Genomic DNA, 24,862 nt, shown 5'->3' on the forward strand with positions numbered 1-24,862 from the left:
TTTTCCGGAACTAACCTATTAACAAGATGCCGAAGTGCCGGTTGTTGTTTTCTCGCTGTTTTTGGTTTCGTAGAAATCCTAGTAAGGAAATATTCTCGGAATTGGACGAAATAAAAGCCCGGGGGCCTATTTTCTCACGAAGCTTCCGTAAGTCCGAAGGAGAGACGAAGAGGGGCCACGGAGGGGCCACACTATAGGCGGCGCGGCCCCCTTGGCCGCGCCGCCGGCCTGTAGTGTGGGGCCCCGTGCCGCCTCTTGACCTGCCCTTCCGCCTATAAAAAGTCTCCGTGACGAAACCCCCGATGCTGAGAGCCACGATACGGAAAACCTTCCGTAGACGCCGCCGCCGCCGATCCCATCTCGGGGGATCCAGAGATCGCCTCCGGACACCTGCCGGAGAGGGGAATCATCTCCCGGAGGACTCTACGCCGCCATGGTCGCCTCCGGTGTGATGTGTGAGTAGTCTACCCCTGGACTATGGGTCCATAGCGATAGCTAGATGGTTGTCTTCTCCCCATTGTGCTATCATTGTCGGATCTTGTGAGCTGCCTAACATGATCAAGATCATCTATCTGTAATTCTATATGTTGCGTTTGTTGGGATCCGATGAATAGAGAATACTTGTTATGTTGATTATCAAAGTTATGCTTATGTGTTGTTTATGATCTTGCATGCTCTCCGTTACTAGTAGATGCTCTGGCCAAGTAGATGCTTGTAACTCCAAGAGGGAGTACTTATGCTCGATAGTGGGTTCATGCCTGCATTGACACACGGGACAAGGATGTGAAAGTTCTAAGGTTGTGTTGTGCTGTTGCCACTAGGGATAAAACATTAGTGCTATGTTCAAGGATGTAGTCACTAGTTACATTACGCACCATACTTAATGCAATTGTCTCATTGTTTGCAACTTAATACTGGAGGGGGTTCGGATGATAACCTGTAGGTGGACTTTTTAGGCATAGATGCAGTTGGATGACGGTCTATGTACTTTGTCGTAATGCCCAATTAAATCTCACTATACTCATCATGATATGTATGTGCATGGTCATGCTCTCTTTATTTGTCAATTGCCTAACTGTAATTTGTTCACCCAACATGCTTTGTTTGTCTTATGGGAGAGACACCTCTAGTGAGTTGTGGACCCAGGTCCAATTCTCTTTCTTGAAATACAATCTACTTTGCAATACTTGTTCTACTGTTTTTACGCAAACAATCATCTTCCACACAATACGGTTAACTCTTTGTTACAGCAAGCCGGTGAGATTGACAACCTCACTGTTTCGTTGGGGCAAAGTACTTTGGTTGTGTTGTGCAGTTCCACGTTGGCGCCGAATCACCGGTGTTGCGCCGCACTACATCTCGCCGCCATCAACCTTCAACGTGCTTCTTGGCTCCTCCTGGTTCGATAAACCTTGGTTTCTTTCTCGAGGGAAAACTTGCTGCTGTGCGCATCATACCTTCCTCTTGGGGTTGCCCAACGAACGTGTGAAATACACGCCATCAAGCTAAATTTCTGGCGCCGTTGCCGGGAGATCAAGACACGCTGCAAGGGGAGTCTCCACTTCTCAATCTCTTTACTTTGTTTTTGTCTTGCTTAGTTTTATTTACTACTTTGATTGCTGCACTAAATCAAAATACAAAAAAATTAGTTGCTAGTTTTACTTTATTTGCTATCTTGTTTGCTATATCAAAAACACAAAAAAAATAGTTTACTTGCATTTACTTTATTCATCATGTTTCCTTATAATTTTACCACAAAAAACATACAGGTAGGACGTGGGTCTATAGTTGGGAGAAATAATATAGAAGAATTATTCAATCATGTTAGTACTATTGAAAATTTTGAAGATAGACACTTGGTAGACCTTGCGCCTACTTATGAAATTGCTGCTGCGCATTTAGTTACTTTGTTGGAAACTAAATTTGTTAATCTTAATCCTATAATCCAACACATGTTTTTCACACTTGGTGATATGGAAGAGGGGGAAAAGAAAGATTTTGTATTAGAAACCCTTCTTAGAGAATTTGGTGGTCTAGCAAGAGAAGCTAGAAAGGTGTTTGCTAAATTTAATATGCTTGGTTCTCCTACTAATTTTGTTAGTCTCCTTGAAAGGATGGATATGGATAGAATAAGATACACTAATAATATTGATGATGGAGGGGAGATAAAAGCACCAATACCATGTAAGCTCTTAGCTATGAATGATGCATTAGAAAATAACTATGCTTGGCTAGTTCCTGAAAATTTGTTTGATGAGAGTAGCACGCCTAAGACTAATGAAAAGGGAGATGCTGAAACTTATGTATCCAATATACTATGCCTAGTTGAGAAAACTCCACACCCCGCTGAGAATGCATCACCCTTCGATAATACTTGATACACACTTTCTGCGCCTAGCTGAAAGGCGTTAAAGAAAAGCGCTTATGGGAGACAACCCATGTTTTTACCTACAGTACTTTATTTTTATTTTGTGTCTTGGAAGTTGTTTACTACTGTAGCAACCTCTCCTTATCTTAGTTTTGTGTTTTGTTGTGCCAAGTTAAGCCGTTGATAGAAAAGTGAGTACTAGATTTGGATTACTGCACAGTTCCAGATTTCTTTGCTGTCACGAATCTGGGTCCACCTCCCTGTAGGTAACTCAGAAAATTAAGCCAATTTACGTGCATGATCCTCAGATATGTACGCAACTTTCATTAAATTTGAGCATTTTCATTTGAGCAAGTCTGGTGCCATTTTAAAATTCGTCAATACGAACTGTTCTGTTTTGACAGATTCTGCCTTTTATTTCGCATTGCCTCTTTCGCTATGTTGGATTAATTTCTTTGATCCACTAATGTCCAGTAGCATTATGCAATGTCCAGAAGTGTTAAGAATGATTGTATCACCTCTGAATATGTCAATTTATATTGTGCACTAACCCTCTAATGAGTTGTTTCGAGTTTGGTGTGGAGGAAGTTTTCAAGGATCAAGAGAGGAGTATGATGCAACATAATCAAGGAGAGTGAAAGCTCTAAGCTTGGGGATGCACCCGGTGGTTCACCCCTGCATATATCAAGAAGACTCAAGCGTCTAAGCTTGGGGATGCCCAAGGCATCCCCTTCTTCATCGACAACATTATCGAGTTCCTCCCCTGAAACTATATTTTTATTCCATCACATCTTATGTGCTTTTTCTTGGAGCGTCGGTTTGTTTTTGTTTTTTGTTTTGTTTGAATAAAATGGATCCTAGCATTCACTTTATGGGAGAGAGACACGCTCCGCTGTAGCATATGGACAAGTATGTCCTTGGTTTCTACTCATAGTATTCATGGCGAAGTTTCTTCTTCGTTAAATTGTTATATGGTTGGAATTGGAAAATGATACATGTAGTAATTGCTATAAATGTCTTGGGTAATGTGATACTTGGCAATTGTTGTGCTCATGATTAAGCTCTTGCATCATATGCTTTGCACCCATTAATGAAGAAATACATAGAGCATGCTAAAATTTGTTTTGCATATTTGGTTTCTCTAAGGTCTAGATAATTTCTAGTTTTGAGTTTGAACAACAAGGAAGACGGTGTAGAGTCTTATAATGTTTTCAATATGTCTTTTATGTGAGTTTTGCTGCACCGGTTCATCCTTGTGTTTGTTTCAAATAAGCCTTGCTAGCCTAAACCTTGTATCGAGAGGGAATACTTCTCATGCATCCAAAATACTTGAGCCAACCACTATGCCATTTGTGTCCACCATACCTACCTATACTACATGGTATTTTTCCGCCATTCCAAAGTAAATTGCTTGAGTGCTACCTTTAAAATTCCATCATTCACCTTTGCAATATATAGCTCATGGGACAAATAGCTTAAAAACTATTGTGGTATTGAATATGTAATTATGCACTTTATCTCTTATTAAGTTGCTTGTTGTGCGATAACCATGTTCACTGGGGACGCCATCAACTTTTCATTGTTGAATTTCATGTGAGTTGCTATGCATGTCCGTCTTGTCTGAAGTAAGAGAGATCTACCACCATATGGTTAAGCATGCATATGTTAGAGAAGAACATTGGGCCGCTAACTAAAGCCATGCTCCATGGTGGAAGTTTCAGTTTTGGACAACAATCCTCAAATCTCAAATGAGAAAATTATTAATTGTTGGTATATGCTTATGCATAAAAGAGGAGTCCATTATCTGTTGTCTATGTTGTCCCGGTATGGATGTCTAAGTTGAAGAATAATCAATAGCGAGAAATCCAATGCGAGCTTTCTCCTTAGACCTTTGTACAAAGTGACATAGAGGTACCCCTTTGTGACACTTGGTAAAAACAATGCATTGTGATGACCCGGTAGTCCAAGCTAATTAGGACAAGGTGCGGGCACTATTAGTACACTATGCATGAGGCTTGCAACTTATAAGATATAATTTACATGATGCATATGCTTTATTACTACCATTGACAAAATTGTTTCATGTTTTCAAAATCAAAGCTCTAGCACAAATATAGCAATCGATGCTTTTCCTCTATGGAGGACTATTCTTTTACTTTCAATGTTGAGTCAGTTCACCTATTTCTCTCCACCTCAAGAAGCAAACACTTGTGTGAACTGTGCATTGATTCCTACATACTTGCTTATTGCACTTATTATATTACTCTATGTTGACAATATCCATGAGATATACATGTTACAAGTTGAAAGCAACCGCTGAAACTTAATCTTCTTTTGTGTTGCTTCAATACCTTTACTTTGAATTATTGCTTTATGAGTTAACTCTTATGCAAGACTTATTGATGCTTGTCTTGAAGTGCTATTCATGAAAAGTCTTTGCTATATGATTCACTTGTTTACTCATGTCATATACATTGTTTTGATCGCTGCATTCACTACATATGCTTTACAAATAGTATGATCAAGATTATGATGGCATGTCACTCCAGAAATTATCTGTGTTATCGTTTTACCTGCTCGGGACGAGCAGAACTAAGCTTGGGGATGCTGATACGTCTCCGACGTATCGATAATTTCTTATGTTCCATGCCACATTATTGATGTTATCTACATGTTTTATGCACACTTTATGTCATATTCGTGCATTTTCTGAACTAACCTATTAACAAGATGCCGAAGTGCCGATTCTTTGTTTTCTGCTGTTTTTGGTTTCAGAAATCCTAGTAAGGAAATATTCTCGGAATTGGACGAAATAAAAGCCCAGGGGCCTATTTTCTCACGAAGCTTCCAGAAGTCCGAAGGAGAGACGAAGAGGGGCCACGGAGGGGCCACACTATAGGGTGGCGCGACCCCCCCCTTGGCCGCGCCGGCCTGTAGTGTGGGGCCCCCGTGCCACCTCTTGACCTGCCCTTCCGCCTATAAAAAGTCTCCGTGACGAAACCCCCAGTACCGAGAGCCACGATACGGAAAACCTTCCAGAGACGCCGCCGCCGCCGATCCCATCTCGGGGGATCCAGGAGATCGCCTCCGGCACCCTGCCGGAGAGGGGAATCATCTCCCGGAGGACTCTACGCCGCCATGGTCGCCTCCGGTGTGATGTGTGAGTAGTCTACCCCTGGACTATGGGTCCATAGCAGTAGCTAGATGGTTGTCTTCTCCCCATTGTGCTATCATTGTCGGATCTTGTGAGCTGCCTAACATGATCAAGATCATCTATCTGTAATTCTATATGTTGCGTTTGTTGGGATCCGATGAATAGAGAATACTTGTTATGTTGATTATCAAAGTTATGATTATGTGTTGTTTATGATCTTGCATGCTATCCGTTAATATTAGATGCTCTGCCAAGTAGATGCTTGTAACTCCAAGAGGGAGTACTTATGCTCGATAGTGGGTTCATGCCCGCATTGACACAGGGACAAAGGATGAAAGTTCTAAGGTTGTGTTGTGCTGTTGCCACTAGGGATAAAAAATTAGTGCTATGTTCAATGATGTAGTCACTAGTTACATTACGCACCATACTTAATGCAATTGTCTCCGTTGTTTGCAACTTAATACTGGAGGGGTTCGGATGATAACTCGAAGGTGGACTTTTTAGGCATAGATGCGGTTGGATGACGGTCTATGTACTTTGTCGTAATGCCCAATTAAATCTCACTATACTCATCATGATATGTATGTGCATGGTCATGCTCTCTTTATTTGTCAATTGCCTAAGCGTAATTTGTTCACCCAACATCTTGTTTGTCTTATGGGAGAGACACCTCTAGTGAACTGTGGACCCCGGTCCAATTCTCTTTCTTGAAATACAATCTCTGCAATACTTGTTCTACTGTTTTCTGCAAACAAACATCTTCCACACAAAACGGTTAACTCTTTGTTACACCAAGCCGGTGAGATTGACAACCTCACTGTTTCGTTGGGGCAAAGTACTTTGGTTGTGTTGTGCAGGTTCCACGTTGGCGCCGGAATCACTGGTGTTGCGCCGCACTACATCTCGCCGCCATCAACCTTCAACGTGCTTCTTGGCTCCTCCTGGTTCGATAAACCTTGGTTTCTTTCTGAGGGAAAACTTGCTGCTGTGCGCATCATACCTTCCTCTTGGGGTTGCCCAACGAACGTGTGAAATACACGCCATCAGATACCAATTCCCTTTGTCACGCGATATTTTACTTGTCCAAGGTTTGATCATCGGTATCTCTATACCTCGTTCAACCTCGTCTCCTGACAAGTACTCTTTACTCGTACTGTGGTATGTGGTCTTTTATGAACCATTCATATGCTTGCAAGCTAATTAGACGATATTCCACCGAGAGGGCCCAGAGTAGATCTATCCGTCATCGGGATGGACAAATCCCATTGTTGATCCATATGTCTCAACTCATACTTTCCGGATACTTAATCCCACCTTTATAACCACTCATTTACGCATTGGCGTTTGATGTAATCAAAGTACCCTTCCGGTATAAGTGATTTACATGATCTCATGGTCGAAAGGACTAGGTAACTATGTATCGAAAGCTTATAGCAAATAACTTAATGACGTGATCTTATGCTACGCTTAATTGGGTGTGTCCATTACATCATTCACATAATGACATAACCTTGTTTATTAATAACATCCAATGTTCATGATCATGAAACTATGATCATCTATTAATCAACAAGCTAGTTATACAAGAGGCTTACTAGGGACTCCTTGTTGTTTACATAACACACATGTATCAATGTTTCGGTTAATACAATTATAGCATGGTATGTAAACATTATCATAAACACAAAGATATATTATAACAACCATTTATTATTGCCTCTTGGGCATATCTCCAACATCAATTGCAGCTACTAAAGTTGGCCTACTCCTGTGAATGTTAGTCAAGTACGAAGCTTTCATGGCCTTGCTGATTTTCATAAACATTTTGTGAAAGATTTCATTACCATTGCTGCACCTTTGAATGAACTTACCAAAATAGGTATTGAATTTGCTTGGGGCCCAACAAGATCATGCTTTTGATGAATTAAAACATTTGTAAACTACGGCAACAATACTTGCACTTAGTTACTTTAGTTACCTTATTGAGAAATATGGATTGAATGTGATTCTAGTGGAATAACCATGACCACCAGATAGCACTTCAGCGACAACCCCAGCCTCGGCGCCGCGACTTCCATCATCGGGGATGTCACCCCGCCGCCTCGACATCCAGCTTCCACACACAACCTACCAATCGAGAGGAAACAAAGGCTGCAGCAACCACAGACAAACCTCGACTGCCACGACTACGAGAGAGGCTACATCGAATTGTCTCGAGAGAAGCAGCAACCACTAGACCCCACCCAAATCCAACGGAAATCACCTGCGAAGGAGCAGAGCCAGATCTAGAAGGATCATATGCGACTGCGACCATGGTCCCTGAGCAGGCACATTGCTCTACCCTAGCCCCAAGCATGGAGGGTGCATGCACGACCGCAGCTGAGATGGAAACCAGTAGTGCATGGCGATCTCCAACTCAAAAAGGTATGCATGAGGGGAAGCCCCGCTGCTGACGTGGCCATACCTTATTGGGTATCCATTGTTACCATACTAGGTGCGGTCCAACTCGCAGCCTTTGTAAGGACTACGCACTAGCGGTTACTAAGGAGGCAAAGCCTAGGAACCTGGCGTTTGAGGCAACGTCAAGCCCAAGATAGAAATTTTTAACTTGTAACCGACCTAGACACCTAGGACCTAGCCTCCAATATAAAAGGCTGGAAGGAGTCGCCGGGGAGGACAACTTAATCTAAAACCCTAGCTACGCTACACCACGAACTGATATACATCGCCATAGCCATGGAGGCACCCATGTAACTCATCTATCTATCAACAACGGACAAGCAACACATAGGGTTTTCCCTCCGGGGGTCTGAAGTTGGGTAAATCGTGTCTCTTGTGCTATTTGTATGCTGACAAAACCACCAACTCGCTCTTTCCTCAAAACCCAAGTCCATCATCTATGGGCATTGTCGTGGTACCCCACATCAGCTGTTGCCTCTACGGTGCGGGATTTTCCCGACAACTGTTACCAACATCGATGAGGAAAGGGGTCAAGGAGGAGGGGATTGGTCGTGGTGCCTAGGGTTCGCCTCCTGTTTCGCCCGAGGTAGACGATGTGGGGGCCTCGTGAAACGTCTTGATGCGATCGTGGTTACTTACTCAGATCCGTCTCATAACAGAAATTCTTTCCAGTACCCCATTTAGTAACACGTGTGCCATATTTTACCCTTTTTAACATTTGAGAACCTTTGGCCAAAATCGGAGGTGTATTTTGTCCTTCCATATCTTCCTCCATTCGCATTTGTTTTTAGACAATCCGTCATTCATTCGCACACAAAAAAATCTTTGTTTTTTTTTTTTGAGCGGGACAAAAAAATCTTTGTAAAAAAGGTACTCCGTATCTTGTTCACCAGACTGGCCTGGCCCGTTGGGCCTAGCCCACTAGTCTGAAGAGGGCCTAGACCCTAGACCCTAAGGCTCGCAACGCCAAGCCTCACTTTGACGGCCGGATCGTCAGCTCGAGCGCCGCCGCCTCCTTTTGCAACCGCGACCTCACCACGCCGCCGTCGACCTCCTCGCAGGTCTCGCCTGGATCCTCCTTGGCACCGAAAGCACCCGTCCTCTACTCGCTTGGCCCTCTCTCCGTCGCACCAGGGCCGAATTGACTGGTGGCGCAGATGGTGAGGTCTTCTCCTTTTTAGAGGCGCTCATGGTCGTATATGTGATGTTTGGATCAAATCATGCTAGAAACGAACTATAATTTTTTCCAACATTTTATAGCTTAATGTACGAATTTGCTCATCCAACTTAGCGTAAAACAAGGGGGCATAGATTTATGCGTAGTCACTCTTGGTGCCGCAAGTATTCAGATAACCCTCTGTTCCATAGTTGTGCTATACTTTCTTCTTTAGTAGCTCTGTAAGCCGTTACTCGTGGAAATGGACTCGAAAAATTTCTAGTCTCTACATTTTGTAGTGGCTAAGCTTCTTGCCCTGCTTATCATGCAGTTTAGGGTAAAATGAGGTTATACTACTCTCATGTGTTGAAGGGTGTCAGATTGTGGCCAAATAGATAACAGTACAACCCTCCCGGAAGCTTTCTTTGCTATTGTTAGCCACCAAAAGGATGCAGCAGTAATTATTCTGATTACAGTTATGTACTCTTTTGCTTCATCAAGATGGTTTTAGGATCTGAGGTTCAGTTTTACTTTCATGCATGAATATAGAGATGGCGGAAAAACCTCAAGTTCTATAGCAGCACGGTTAAGTTAGTGTTATTACTATTTAAAACTTCTATATATTTAATGTCTGCAGGCTACACCACTGATAGCAGGACTTGCAGTTGCAGGAGCTGCTCTTGCCGGTCGGTATAGCATCCAAGCTTGGCAGGCATTTAAAGCAAGGCCTATAGTGCCTAGGATGCGCAAATTCTATGAGGGTGGCTTTCAACCTTCGATGAATCGAAAGGAAGCTGGTTTAATCCTGGGTGTCAGGTGCATATCATATAACAGCATAATTTATCATTGTTTATGTTTTTCTTGCCATGCGGCTACTCATGTGTCTAACATCATCCAATGGGTTGAAACTATGTTGAAAATTATGCACACACGCTCAGGGAACGAATGTCCTGATCCTTACCATATCTAACTTGTGGGAGATTTCACCCATACAATGGCCCAATTGTTGGCCAGAAACCCATAAACAAAGGTAGCGAATAGCTCAATCATCGATGGGATCAGGGATAGTATAAACCGCAATACAATCTGTGAAAACATATATTTTGGGAGGCATATATCGCAGAACATCATGTACTGTTTATAGTTGATATACACACTACACATGTAACAAAAGGGAAACATACACAACACATGTAACAAAAGGGAAACATACACAGGATTGGTAAGAGCAATTTTACATAATGAACATTCAACATTGCATACATCTGATTTAGATTGCTTTATTAACTTGGAGATGAACAGTTGCAAATAAGCAAGATCTGTCCTTTTCAAGCACAAAATTATTTTGATAGGAAAACCTCTATAGGGGAATACAACAGCGGCATTGGGCAGCTCTAAATTGAGATCTAAAATTTGACAATTTAGGATTGCAGATGGATTGATGGTATATAGGGATTAGTCAGCCTTGGTTAACCTCTAGTTGCACTTCAGCTGTTCGAAGTGACCAATTAGTACTGAGATACTGGCCTGCTCACTGTGTCAAATCTTTAACCGTGTTATCGACCTTGACCCAAAAGACACAAACTCTATCTCTACCTTCCTAACTAAATTTATCTTGCCTATGGTAACTCTTTTCCCAAATAACGTATCTCTGTCTTTTAACCTAGTTGCTCATAGCGTACAAGTACCTATGTTATGCACGGGATGGCCTACCCTCAGCTTCTACAGGTTGGTGTGAGGAAGGTGGTGGTTGTGGTTTATTGTGAGGTATGGAACAGAGTAGAGGTCTGAGTAATCGGAGAGTACCAGATATAAGAGTGAGATGCATAACAAAAAAAATATTAAACTGTTGATTTCACAAGAACCTGTAACCCCTAGTTCTCATTTGAGGGGATGGTGATGGTCGGATTCGAATCAAATTCACATGGATATTGCTGTTGTTACACCTGGATTTGATCTTGCCCATCCTGAATTCAACCAGATAAGGCTTTGTCGGTAATTGTATGCATCTAGAAAGGTTTAAATCACCATTGATGGCTACATAGTTCAAAGCAAGTGTGTTATCTCTATTATGTTCCATCCACAGCTCAATTATGTAGCAGCCAGTTATAACTTTTCCTGGCAAATTAGGTCTTGCTTTGCAGTGTTTTTTTCTCTGTTTCCCACTTGAACCAAAAAAAAAAAAAAACTCACCCCATCGATAAACAAAACATACTGTTTGAGGCAGAATTGTTGATTCTTGAGCTACAGAAATTTATCATTTTCCTGCAGGTTTCGATCTTGGTACCAACTACCAACATAGCCTTGACTTGTTTATCCAAATTTGAACATAAAAGTGTACTTGCACATGTCAGATCACCATTGTTGCATTCGAAGATCTGCAGTTGATTTATCATTCGAAACTTCTAATTGGTAGCATACAATTTGAGACTGTTATGTTCTCGAGTTTATTGAGTGCCCCTCTGGTTTTCTTTTGATTCCTTCAGGGAAAGTGCCAATGCAGAGAAGGTAAAAGAGGCACACAAGAAGGTCATGGTTGCGAATCATCCAGATGCTGGCGGGAGCCATTACCTTGCTTCGAAGATCAATGAGGCCAAAGATATTCTGCTAGGGAAGAGTAAAGGAGGTGGATCTGCATTTTGATTATGGGCTATTCCTCATGAAAGAAACCTGAATTTATCATCTCTAGTCTCAGCACTTCAGAAGGTAGACTAAGATCTTGATCTATGCTGAAATTCACGGACAAAGAATTTAAGACCTTTATAGGGCAGCTCTGTTGACATGAAGATGGAATTAGTAGAGTTACTAAAATTTTGAATTATCTGTTTATAAGTTTTTACAGTCACGTTTACAATCTTCTAGATCAACATTCAACCATTATCATCTTCACCTCACTCAGTTGTAGCAATGTTTTGTTAAAACTGCACATTTGTGACGGGAGAAGAGAAAACTCCTTCCTCTTTTAATAAGTTAGGACTTTTTGGTTGTACTGGTTAGCTTGACAATAATGATGCAATCTTGGGCTAGCTAAGCGATAAACAATGTGAAATGACTCAAATTCACAAAAAATCTGGGCAACCGTAAATTATAAAAAATGTAGTTGTATTTTTTGTAAGTTTGTTCCAATGTGATATCTGCGTGTACCATTATCAGAGTCAGCTTTTGCTTCATTCAAGTCAACCAAAGCGGCGTCGAGTATTCTTGGGAAAATCAACACAAGGCAATGAATGAGACGACGTTATGAGAAAGTGAGTACAAAAATCTAATGATGCAGCCTAAAGCTAGAGAGCAAGGCAAGAACTGTAAGCAAGAGACCAGTCAATTCAACACTGGCGGGCGTACTACTCGTCGTCGTCGTCGTCGTCTGCCCCGTCCGCTGCATCCTTCCGCTTTCCTTCCTTCTTTGCAAGCACCTTCTTCTTGGCCTTCTCTAGCTCCTTCACCAGCCCGGCGAGGCACGAGTCTGCGTCGTCGTCGATGCTCTTTGGCGTCAGGTTCTCGGCCACGTCCGCCGGCGTCATGTTTGCCTCCCGCAGCAGCGATTCCACGGCGTCGAAGAGGTGGTGGGACTCCACGTCGAGGTAGACCTTGGCGAGGAGCTTGAATGCCTCGAAGCAGCAGTAGGACATCTCAATGTGCTTGTCCATGCGGCCGCGCCGGATCAGCGCCGGGTCCAGCTTCTCGACGTGGTTGGTGGTGAAGACAATGATGCGCTCGCCGCCGCACGCCGACCAGAGCCCGTCGATGAAGTTGAGCACCCCAGAGAGCGTCACCTTGCTACCGCCCGCCTCCTTCTCCTCGTCCGGCGGCTCGACGCCGTCCTTCTTGTCCCCGTCGGTTTTCTGACCGTCGTCATTGGCCTTCTTCTTCTTCTTGCGCGCGCGGGTGAGGTCGAGCGAGCAGTCGATGTCCTCAATGACGATGATGGACTTGCTGGTTGTCTCGATGAAGAGCTTGCGGAGGTCGGTGTTGGTGCGCACGGAGGTGAGCTCGATGTCGTAGACGTCGTAGTCGAGGTGGTTGGCCATGGCGGCGATCATGGTGGACTTGCCGGTGCCAGGCGGGCCGTAGAGGAGGTACCCGCGCTTCCATGCCTTGCCGACGCGCGCGTAGTAGTCCTTGCCTTTCCGGAACGCGTCGAGGTCATCCATGACCTCCTTCTTCTTGGCCGGGTCCATGGCGAGCGTGGCGAACGTCTTGGGGTGCTCGAACACAACATGGCTCCACACACTTTCCGACCACATCCTAGCACAACAACATCAGCAGCAATCTTTTTCGAGCAAAAAAAAAGAAGCGATGATTGATGTCGATGGACTAGTCGCTGGCTAGGCTTACCCGTCGGCATCATAGCCGTCGCCGGAGAGGTTGGTGAAGAGCTTGCGCTGGCGGTTCTTGACCATGACGGCGCGGCCCTCTCGGCGGACGTGCGGGAGGTACTCCCCGAGGACGAGATCCCGGTGGCGCTCGAGGAAGAAGAGCCGGTAGAAGCGCCGGTCGGCGCGCGCGGCGCGTCCGCCGCCCCAGTAGGACGGCGCGTTGTCCTCCCGCGGCGGGGTGGAGTAGGCGAGCCACCAGACGGTGGCGCCCCGGAACGCGTCGGCGACCTCTTCGTTGTCCCCCATGCTGAGCACGAGCGCGTCGACATCCTTGGCGGTCTCGGCCTTGAGGTGGCGCACGCCGCCGCCGGTCGCGCAGGTGGCGCGCTGCAGGTAGGCCTGGACCTCCTTGTAGGCGTCGCTGCGCTTCATGCGGCCCCCGTCGTACTCGGCGATGGTGACGGTGAGGTAAGGGTCGACGATGGCGGCGAGACGGCGGGCGTGGCGGCTGAGGTGGCGGCTGACGAACTGCTGCAGCTGCAGGCCCTGGAGGTTGTTCCAAAGCATGGTCCATACCACGGCGACCAGGCTCAGAACGATGCCCGAGCTCAGGCTGGTGCTCCATCCAGACGCCTCCATCCCCTTCTTCCTCCCTAGTCAAACACTCGTGGCCTTGCACATGGTGAGGAGTGAGGACGCACCATGCTTATATAGACAAGCAATAAATGAGTGCAATAGCATTATCTTACCTCTCTACATTTATTTATTATACGCGAGTATAGACGTATCTATAATTAAGATAGATCTAGCTAGATATATCTACATCTAGATAAAATCGAAGCACCTGTTTTGGCACGGAGGAAATAATGAAAGAGGGACTTTTCTTGCCTATGTATCAAAATACTATGCACCTGGTTCACTATTAGGATATGACAGAGATATGAGACTCTGCCTGTTTCATTCAATTTAAATTGAACACGGATTTCTAAGACTTAATGAACCATGATACGTACTACTCCAGTAAAATTTGATAGCATGAATCTTGAAGCAGGGAACAAACAACAAATCTACTAGCATGCACGCCAGAATTACCGCTTTTCAAATTTGCGCACATGTTTGATTTCTTTCCACACTTTTGTGTCACAAGTTTTTGTGACGGATTCCAAATACGTTCTGAAGCTGCTCATGAGGCCGGAGTTCCAAAGCCGTATTTGGAATTTGTGCTCGGTGGCTTGCCAACGGCCATAAGGCCTTGTTTGGTGCTAGAGTATTTGTGTGTTTTAAGGAGTGTTTCACGGAGAGTTTTTGGTGAAAAAATACTCTTCATTTTAGTACTCCATAACATACTAGCGCGTGTGCAGCATCATTAATCAGTACGCGTAGGTACGAGTCCCGCGCGCCACCACCATCAGAGCGATGACGTACATGAGCTGTGGCTGCATGCGTTCCTCACGAGTAATGTTGACGTGTGAACAAGACAGCTGGACACGGGACCACAACCTGGGTCCCACCACCAACGGACGGATAGAAACCAGCATGGGCGCGTGTGCCCATCCGAGTTTCCCACATCGCCGAGCGTAAAAAACGCGGCAGGCACCTCGCGTTTTGATCCCCCTGCTGATCCGGCGAGTTTTGGGTCCAAAACTTGATATTACTCGATCTGATACTCGTCAGCCAAACAGCTTGCATACTGTATTTATTTAATTGCACGTGGAATATACACCCCAAAACCAGGCAAACCCCACGTGCCAAACGAGGCCTAAAGGGAACGGCAAAATTTGCGGACCAAGGTGGCGGCAACAAAGCACGTCCGTCCAACAAATACTACATGGCACACCTGACCTGACGTGAATCCTGCCTCGCCTTCTCGCGGAAGCCAAATGGTAGGTGGCAAATGGGCGGTCGGTCGATCGGTACGTGAGAATAGATCCACCAGGTGCAGATGTACGCGGCGTCCATCCACGTTGTTGAGGCATGTGGGCCACGTAGGTACGGCATCGGCCGAGACTTGGATCTTAGGGCATCTCCAACGGGGCGACCCAAACCGCGCCCGCGTGTCCGGATGGGTCGAAATTTGGACTAACGCTGCCCAATAGCGGGACGCACCGCCAGCGGACGGTCAGCGCTTGTTGAACAGCGCAAACCCGGCCCAAATGCGGGCTGGGTTTGCGTGGCCGCGGATGGCACGTGCCGTACGCTCGCGTCCATGTGGCCAAGTCGCCTCGTCTCCACAGGGCCCACAGCCGGTGACCATGGAGTCTATTAAATGGGGACGGAGGGGATCGGCCCTCCGCTCAGTCCCACTCCACTCTGCGACGAAACCGCCGCCATGGCCAAGCGACGGTTCGCTTCCGCCAACGACGACGAGGCGGCGACGGCCGCCGCCGTCGCCGGCTGCGGGCTGCGGGAGGAAACCGAGGCGGCCTCCACATCGGAGAGGCCGCCGTGTGGCGGCGCGGCATTGCCGCAACCGCCGCCTCTCTGCTCGAGCCGAAGCCGAGTCCTCGGAGGAGGACCGGACCTCGCGCCGCGCCCGATGATCTCGGCGGAGGAGGAGGCGAAATGGCCGCACCTCCATGCGGCCATTCGCACCTCCGAGATGGAGGAGGCGGCCGGGCTGGAGGTCGAGGAGGCGGAGGGCTGGGAGCTCTACGCCCCGGGCCCGCCGGGCGTGTCGGGAGGAGGAGGAGGCGGCGCGGCGGGAGGGAGGCCGAGCGCCGCGCCAGCCGAGAGCGCCCGCGCGGGCGGCCCAGCGCGGGAGAGGAGCGGCGCCGCGCGGACCCGGGCGGCGTCGGGAGAAGGCGCGCCGCGCACGGCGGGGAGGCGCGCGCCTCGGGGAGGAGGCGGCGCTCAGTGCGCCGCCGCGGCCTCGGGTGGCTCAGGACCCCGCTCGGCACAGGAGGAGGCCTGTGGTCTCCGTGGCCGGAGTCCCCCGGCGCGGTCGAGCCACAACAGCGCGTCGCCGCCCGGGGACGTCGTCCACGACGACGACGTCGCCGACGACGCCCATAGGGGCTAGGCGGCGCACCAGTGGCCACCGCGCCGCCGACCGACCCTAATAGAGGGTTTTTTATATTAGTTTAAATTTAAAAGCCCATATAGGGGCTTCTTTTGTTAGTTTTATTTGCCCAAAATAGGGCTATGTACAAATTTGCCCAAAATAGGGCATATGTTCAATGAAATTTCGTTTAAATTCGCATTTTTACAAATGTTTTTCTATTTACTTGATTATGCGATGCGTCCGTGCGTTGGGCGCAGCGCGCGACCCAAACGGACACGCGGACGCGGGCCGCTGTCCGCGTGTTCGATTGGCCACCCAAACGGCCCAAACCGGACGGCCCATCACGTCCGTTTGGGTCGCGTGGTTGGAGATGCCCTTAGGGCATCTAAAACGCGGTGACCTCCCTAAACGGACACGCTTCCGTTTTTGGCCGTTTGGATGGCCGCGCGGACACCCGGACAGCGGCGCGTTCACGTATCCGTTTGCGTCGCACGCTGCGCCCAACATGTGGACGCAGCGCAAATATGAAGAAAATCGAAAAAAAATGTAAATTTAAACGGAATTTCATTAAGCATATGCCCTATTTTGGGAAAATTTGTACATAACCCTCTCCTCCTCCGCGTAGCGCCTAGCCTCCTGCCGCATCTGCTCCTCGCGGTGGAGCCTAGCCTCCTCCCGCCGCGCCGCTGCCTCCTCCACGCGGACCTGGTCGAAGAAGGCCCAGGCCTCGGCGTCCTCGACCTGCTGCCGGGCCTCCTCCTCCATCGCGGAGGTGCGAATGGCCTCTTGGAGATGCATCCACTTTGCCTCCTCCTCCGCCGCCGACAGCGCCAGAGCGGTGCGCAGGTCGGGGTCTTCTTCCGGGGACTCCGGCTTCGGCAGCAGCAGCAGCAGCACGGGTTGCGCCAATACCGCGCCACCGCCGGTGGCCTCTCCGATGTGGAGACCGCCGCGGTTTCGTCCGAACCGCAGCGCCAGCGGAGGACGGCGACTGCTGCTCGCCTCGCCGTCGTTGGCGCCGGGAGCGAACCGTCTCTTCGGGGCCATGGCGGCGGTTGCGCGTGCGTGCGGAACCGTCGAGTGGAGACTGGAGTGGGAAATGGACTGGACAGGGACAGATCCCTCCAGTCACCGACAGATGGGTCCAAGGAAGACGAGCAGGCGAGCATCTGGGCGCGTGCCATCCGCGGCCACGCAAACCTAGCCCATATTTGGGCTGGGTTTGCGTTGTTTCGGACGCCGCGGCCATCCGCATTTGCGGTGCGTCGCCGTGTTGGGCCGCGGATTTGTCTGATTAGACCCATCCGGACGTGCGTGTGCGGGATGGGTCGCCCTGCCGTGAACATCTTGAGTTCTCTGGCTTAGATGGCTCCTTGCCAAACTTTAAACTGCTTCTGATTTTTTGAATTATTTTTAAAATATATAATTCTTTTTAGCCACGTTATGCTATATGACTTAGCTAAATTAGATGACACGGTCAGTTAGATTGGCTAAACTCAGGGTCAAAAAAAAGATTGGCTAAACTGAAATAAGTTAGCAGTTTTCGGTCCCTAAACAAGTAGGCCGCGCCATTTAGGTTGGCTAGTTTCATAGGCCCTCTAAAAATGTTTTTGGATCCTCTAGGTAAGAAAACAGGTAGGTCACGTTGTTATTGATAGATTTAAATGACTTAGTCTTTTTCAGCATAGATTTTGAAGAAGCTTGCCAACCAAAATGTTGACCCCTATGTTTCAGTTAAGTCATCTAACATGGCGTCATGGTGTGACTATAGAGAGCCTAGAAGTTTTAAAGTTTTAAAAGGTGCTAAAAGTGGTCTAAAGTTTGAGAAAAAAAATATTATTTAGAACAAAGAACACAAACACTTTTGGTCTATGAGTGAGTCAGTGTCAGTCCGATAGGAACTTGACCAGTCCAGCCAGCACGTGTGGCGTGCCCCATCCATGTCCATGTGCAGCAATGTGCGACCAAAACCTGCGGTTGCGCTGCAGCAGCACGTCAGAGAGAGGGATCTCCAAGTCAAGATATAGGTGATGCCGGAAATAGGTAATGCTGGCAGTCGTTAAGTACGTCATGGGTGACACTGGCGGCCAACGGTCCGTTCCGATTGGGAACCTGGGTTAGATAGATCTGGTCATGGTGTAGCCTTCCACAATTTTGTTTTGCGCACAAGGGCATCTCCAGCGGCGCGACGCCATTTCGGACGTCTAAATTGTCCGCGGGCAACCGTTTGCTCGCCTGGCGGACGGGGAAGTAGTCGTGTGTCCGTTTGCGTCTGGGGTTGGCTCCAGCGGGGCGACGCATTTTGGGCGCAGGCCAGAATTCAAAAAACGATGAAATAGCGTCAAATTACAGCCGCAAATTGAGGGCTAAAACAAGTTCATCACACTTTGCAGCTCGTACGGCGCAAAGTGGAGCAAAAGGGGCACAACAAGGCCTGAACAACAATAAAAAAAAGTCCAAAAGGAGGCCAAGGTGCTGGGCGTATGGCACCGGCGCCGGCGATCAGGCGTCTCGCACGCGGATTTCGCCGCGCCTCTTCATGAACCATGCCCTGGTGTCGTCATCGACGCCGCTCAAGTCGGCAAGCATGATCCTTGTGTCTTCTACACGCAATTTGGCCTTGGTGTCTGCCTTTTTGGCCTCGATGTCCAGCTTTTGGACATCGAGGACCTCCTTGGCGAGGTTCTGGTAGATGGCAGCTGCGGCCTCTTTTTCCAGACGCCTCTTCTCGTCCCTAGCAGCCATGGCGGCACGGTTGTCGGCCATTATCTTCTCCATCCTCTGCGTGAAAGCAATGGCATGCGCCTCCTGTCGAGGGTACTCCTCGCCAATGCCCTCCGATAGGGGCTTAGGGTTGATGGAATCCTGTAGGCTGACACAAGACATCGGTTCACAGACAAGCGGGGAGAGCGATTTACCCAGGTTCGGGGCCCTCGATGAGGTAAAACCCTTACGTCCTGCCTGTCTGTTCTTTGATTATGATGACAATGGATTACAATGGGGTGCCGAATACTTCGGCTGAGATCTAGTCGAGATTGCTATTGCTAGGGTTACCTAGCTCTAAGCTTTTCCGGGCTAAGATTGCTAAGATTGTTCGTAGTCTTTCGGCAGCCCCTCTCCTGGCCTTTATATAGGAGGCTAGGTCTCAAGGGTCCTAACCGAGTACGACTAGGTTTACAGTAACCTTTCCTTGCTTGTTCGCTTCCTTGTCTTGCCCGTCAAGGAATCTTCTGGTGCGCCGACCTAGTGGCCCATCTCGCCTTCAGGTATCTTCATGGGCCTCCAATTTATCACTACCGGATAGGGCAATACTGGTTACCCGAAGGGTAATGCCCACGTCAGTAGCCCCCGAGTGTCTAGCCGAAGATAATTCGGGTAGAGACTAATGCATGTTTTCTCCTGACATTCTTCTCCTTCATTGCTCTTGTTCATCTTGATTATGCTTCATCTTCTTTTTGTCGGGTGCGCGTCAGCGCTCCCGATGGGAGTAGCCCCCGAGTCTAGATACGGATGCTTGCAATCCGTGCGTAGACTCAAGTTGTACTACTCGAATACTTTCCTCTGCCGAGTTTTTCGCAAGTCTTCATAGGTCATCCGATACATTTTCTTTACGCAAAGGATAATGAGTAACGTGCCCAACTTTCGTTGGTTAACTGCCGATGGCAAAACAACGTTACCCTACACAGAATCAAGTCCCCGGGCATGATCCTGGAGTGCAAAAAACTTTCAACGGGTGTGCACCACGTCCTCCTGATGGGAGTAAATGTCGAGTCTGGATAGAGACCCAAACCTTGTTCCTTCGACTGCTTATTCTGTCGAATCTTCTTTTATCGAGTGCGCGTCAGCGCTCCCGATGGGAGTAGCCCCCGAGTCCAGGTTCGGATGCTTGCAATCCGTGCGTGGACTCAAGTCCTTCATCCGATGACTTTTTATATTTCCTTCGAGTGCCTCTAGTTTTTTTTTATGACGTCATAGTTGTGGGCCGATTGACGGGATTTGACTTGACGTGTAACTGCTGTGGGCCAATTGACAGGACTTGACCTGACGGGCCCACCCTAGTTCTGTGCAGGCAGTTTTTAGGTCTTGATTAGTGCACGCGCGGCGATCGAGGCGTCTCCTCATTTTTCGCGCGACGTGGGAATAATGGGCCGCCGGTTCCACTCCTTCTTCTTGCGCCACGTGTACAGTCAGATCTGCTCCTCTCCCCACGATGCTTTGTGGAGTTATGGCCACGTCTGTGCTCAAATTCTTTCGGGATAAATAGGAAGCCTCCTTTCTTTTTTACCTTTTACCCCGTTCACTGCTCATCTTCTCCTTCAAGCCTCCTGTTCCTCTGCCTCTTCATCAGAAGCTTCGTTCGCCATGGGCAAAAGGAAGAGTGGCAGCACATCGGAGGCGGCCAAAGTTAGCCGCGACTGGAGCGCCTCTGCCATTACCAACCGCGACATCAACAAACTTCGCGTCCTCGGCTTCATCTCCGCATCTGAGGATGACATTCGTCTCCCAGGTCAGGTTTCTCGCCCAAGCCCCCCAAAGGGCTTCACCGTCATGTTTGTCGCTTTTCTGTTTCTTGGCCTCTCTCTTCCGGCGCACGAGTTCCTTCGCTCCCTCCTTTTCTTCTATGGGATTCAACTCTGGCAGCTGACCCCAAATTCCATCCTCCACCTTTCCATTTTTATCACTGTCTGCGAAGCCTTCCTCGGCATTGAGCCTCACTGGGGCCTTTGGAGGAAGATCTTCTATGTGAAGCGTCATAACGATAGCAACGGCCCCCCCGTTGTCGGCGGCGTTGGCTTCGTTGTCAGGAAGGAGGTCGACTACTTCGACTATCCGATGAAGGAGTCCGTCCAGGGCTGGCGCAACAAGTGGTTCTATCTTCGGGACCCTGTTGTTCCTGGGCGGCGTTCAAATCTCCCTCTTTTTGATGATGTCTTGGTGGCTCACAAGAAGAAGTCTTGGAACAACGCCCTTTCTCCCGAAGAAAAGGCGACAGCCGATGAGCTATTCAAGCAAATTGTCACTTTGAAGAATTCAGGAGGCATGACGATGCGCGGTACTGAAGTAGTTTCAGTGTTCCTACAACGTCGAGTACAGCCGCTGATGTCTCGCCCTCACCAGCTGTGGCTTTTCACTGGCAAGAACGACAAGTCGAGGGTCAACTCTGCCGACCTATCGGCAGATGAGCTCCAGAACGAAGTTCGTCGCCTAACATGCCTCAGCACCAAGGACACCATTGTCTTGACATCAGCACGCCCTCCTTATGATTCCAAGCATCCTCCGTCCGAGGTAACCTTATCGTTCTTCGTTTACTGTCATTACTTCTTCTTTCTATTTGTGCCTTACACGTTTTCCATCCTTCTGCAGGTTCCTGCTATCGCCCAATGTTATCCTCCCTCACCCGAGAGCGGAGTGGTATTAGAGGATGATGATGACGATTCTGAGGGAACCGGGGATGCACAGCACGCCCTTGAGGACAGCGATGTCCAAGAGGAGGAAACTGCTGAAGATGACGACTTTCTCACGAGCAGACGTCGCAAGCAGGTACATGATGATCTTATCACTTCGGCTGAATCAAGTCCTAAAGGAGGAGATAATGATGCCGACGAAGCTGCTTCGCCTCCTCCTGCTAGGAAGGGTTCAACGAGTTTCTTCGTGGACGAAGATGATCTGGACCTGTGAGCATTTATACTCTTGTTACTTTTATTTTCTGTCACCTTGTATGCTAACTGCATGCTATACTTAAACAGCTCTGCCGATGACGATGACGATGTTCCTCTCGCAAAGAGGGCTAAACTAGCTTCTGAGAGAGCAGCATCGGCTAAGGAATCGAACCCTTCTCCTGCCAAATCGACACCTCCATCCCGAACGGGTGTAGAGAAGGTCCCATTATCGAGAATTATTCCTCCTGATGATGCTCCCACCCCGCCGGCTGGCCGCGATCACGTAAGTACTTAATCTGTCCGGCTTTGCTGAATTTCCATCACCTGACTCCTCTTGATTTTTCCTGGCTGTAGCCAATTTACGCTACAGTCGATGCTGTGGCGGATTTTGCTGAACAATTTACTCGCCTAGAGGCCGAAAACGCCCAACTTCGGAAGGCCGTCAAGTCTTCGGCTGATCAAGCGGTCGAAGCTAACAGGATCGCTGCCGATGCCAAGAGTGAAAACGCCTTGTTGAAGGAGGAGGTAAAGAGGCTGAAGCGTCAAATGAAGGATGATCAGGATGCCAGGCGTGCAGCGGCGGCTGTAATTGACGAGAAGGAAGGTGTCCTCCGTGAATCCATCAAGGATTTACTGGGTAAAAATTCTTATGATGTTCCGCTCCTTCCTTGATGCTTTCTCCATTGATTACTGATACATCTCTTTTCCAGAGGCCGCCAATTTAACTGTCAGCCGACGCCATCAGCTTCGGGAGGATTCCACAGTCGACGCTTTGTCACTTGCTGCTGAGTCGAACGCCCAGATTCTCAGGTTACTGCAGAAGTCCAAGGGAGCTCTGTCGAAGTTATACTCGATGATCTTCCCAAAGGCGAAGCTGGACAAGAGTCTCGACGAAATGGCGGAAGCTTTCCTTGTTGATCCTTCCGAGCCTGTAGAGGTACTGAAACGTCGCAGCCGCTTGATGGGTGCTGTTCTTACTTTCCAGTTGCTTATGGGCCACGGGATGGGGTCAGAATTGGAAGAGTTCTCTAAGGCACTGCCTACTGATGATGAAAATCATCTAGTCAACCTTGAGCCTTACAAGAGATCAACAATAACTTGCACCAACCGGCTTCTGAAGTTGGTGGATGAAGCACAAGCCGAGCCTATCCCTGAGTCAGCCCCTGGTTCAACGTCGGCGAATCCTTGAACCATTATTTGCTTTGTTGTACATAAGATTACCGTAACTCTTTTTAAACTCGGCTCTGTTTCCAAACATCCTTTTGCCTGTATGATGTGCACTCAGTACACCTGATGGGAGTTTTTTTATATTAATGCTTGGTCTGAACTGAGGACGTACTGTAGATTCCTTCATCTTCTTCCCGTGCCGAGCTTTTTTCGAATTCTTCGGGAAATGATGAGTCAGGCCTTGTTCGTCAGTTACGTGACCAGGTGTCTAGTCTGAATAAAGACATTACTTCCCTTCGTGCAATGGCTGCCTTGGTGAAGAAGAAGGGAGAAATAGCGACTGCCGTCGAACAATACGCTCTCGATGGTCTTCATGTTGCTTCCGAAAGCCTAAGCTGTGAGTGTTTAGTCTATCTTCTAATTCCGGGTATAGCTTGAATGTTCTAACATTTGTTCCTTTTCCAGTCATAGCTTCGGATGCAGCTGAAGAGGACAGGAAGATTCATGAAGAGGTTGAGGCGATGATCGACGTTGCGCACCCAACGCATGGCTTATGGCTGCATCGTCCGAAGGCCGTCATCATGGCGAAGTTTAAGTACCGGGTGATGAAGGCACATTACTATTTTGATAAATACTATGCCCTTCTTACGATGGTTTGGCACACCTCGTTTCCTCTGGATCAGGCACCTGAAACCTTGTCTGGTTTATTCACCCGATTCAAGTCTCCCGAGAGGATTCGGCTGCTGGTGCGGAAAGAGCTTCTAGCTGGTGCTGAGCTTGCCTTTGCTTCAATATTGGCATGTCATCCATCTTTGGATTTAAGAGCCGTGGCAAACACTGAAAGGGATTTAGGCCAATATTATGATGTTGCCCGAGGTCCTGCTCACACCATTGTTTCTCGGATGGAATCATGCCTCGAAAAGGAACTGAAGGCCCATTGGGACCGGGGATCCCGATTATAAATGGAATAACCTTGTATTCGCATAGGATTGTTTACTGCGTACGCTGTACGCTTATGTTATTTTGATTGATATTTTGTTGTCGAGTGCGGCTGAGTGATCAGTTCAACCTGCTTACTAGACGACTTCATTGTATTTTATGCAATGTTATTGCGAAGTCGATATGTAATTTATACAAAAGTTTGGCTTCGTTACACGGTGCACTGGTTTGAGCCTTATCTTAATGTAACCATCGACTGCAGCACTCGCGTATTTTTCGAGGCTTGGATTGGTTGTTTTTATGTGTCATTAATCTTAGCTCTCGCTGAGAGTATTTGATTAATGCCATCGTGTGGGCCAGTGCTCCCGATGGGAGTTAGAGCCGATGGAAAAAGGTTTCGAACGTTACGTTCGGGTGCCAAAGCCTGAAGCAAGAAAAAGGGGAACATAAATCTGATTAGATCTTTATTCATAATGTAAGGCAACCTTATAGGCCGTTTAAATGAAAACAATCGTATCCTATGTATAAAACCGTCGCAATTGCGCGATGTTCCATGGATTCTCGACATCTTTTCCTGAGGCTGGATTTTTGAGCCGATAAGCTCCTCCTGGTATCACTTCGGTGATGATGTATGGTCCTTC

At 47.8% G+C, this 24,862-nt stretch overlaps 2 protein-coding genes across 3 annotated transcripts; one reads left to right on the plus strand and one right to left on the minus strand.

The window, feature by feature from the left end:
• Positions 1-8,940: 8,940 nt before the first annotated feature.
• On the plus strand, positions 8,941-12,127 carry LOC127322034 (mitochondrial import inner membrane translocase subunit TIM14-3). The gene is made up of 3 exons (XM_051350981.1): positions 8,941-9,142; positions 9,776-9,954; positions 11,625-12,127. Exons 1-3 carry the CDS (start codon positions 9,140-9,142, stop codon positions 11,779-11,781), a joined length of 339 nt encoding a protein of 112 aa, XP_051206941.1. The 5' UTR covers positions 8,941-9,139; the 3' UTR covers positions 11,782-12,127.
• A 187-nt stretch (positions 12,128-12,314) lies between these two features.
• Positions 12,315-14,149, minus strand: LOC127322033 (AAA-ATPase At3g28580). 2 transcript variants are annotated; one of them, XM_051350980.2, is made up of 2 exons: positions 13,474-14,149; positions 12,315-13,368 (listed from the first exon to the last, which is right to left on the minus strand). In XM_051350980.2, the coding sequence occupies exons 1-2, from the start codon at positions 14,091-14,093 to the stop codon at positions 12,480-12,482; spliced, it is 1,509 nt and encodes a 502-aa protein (XP_051206940.1). In that variant the 5' UTR covers positions 14,094-14,149; the 3' UTR covers positions 12,315-12,479. The 2 variants fall into 2 exon arrangements, with proteins under 2 accessions (XP_051206940.1, XP_051206939.1); XM_051350979.2 differs by having other exon boundaries at positions 12,315-13,383; positions 13,474-14,148.
• Positions 14,150-24,862: the final 10,713 nt, after the last annotated feature.

The sequence above is a fragment of the Lolium perenne genome, chromosome 2 (genome assembly GCF_019359855.2).
Source record: "Lolium perenne isolate Kyuss_39 chromosome 2, Kyuss_2.0, whole genome shotgun sequence".
Taxonomy (NCBI): Eukaryota; Viridiplantae; Streptophyta; class Magnoliopsida; order Poales; family Poaceae; genus Lolium; species Lolium perenne.

Bases quoted from the DNA above. Each gene is read 5' to 3' on its own strand.
- LOC127322034 (XM_051350981.1), top strand. The intron at 9,955-11,624 runs GTGCATATCATA...TGATTCCTTCAG, and splicing joins GGTTTAATCCTGGGTGTCAG to GGAAAGTGCCAATGCAGAGA.
- LOC127322033 (XM_051350979.2), bottom strand. From the start codon at position 14,093: ATGGAGGCGTCTGGATGGAGCACCAGCCTGAGCTCGGGCATCGTTCTG. The intron at 13,384-13,473 runs GTAAGCCTAGCC...TTGTTGTGCTAG, and splicing joins GACGGCTATGATGCCGACGG to GATGTGGTCGGAAAGTGTGT.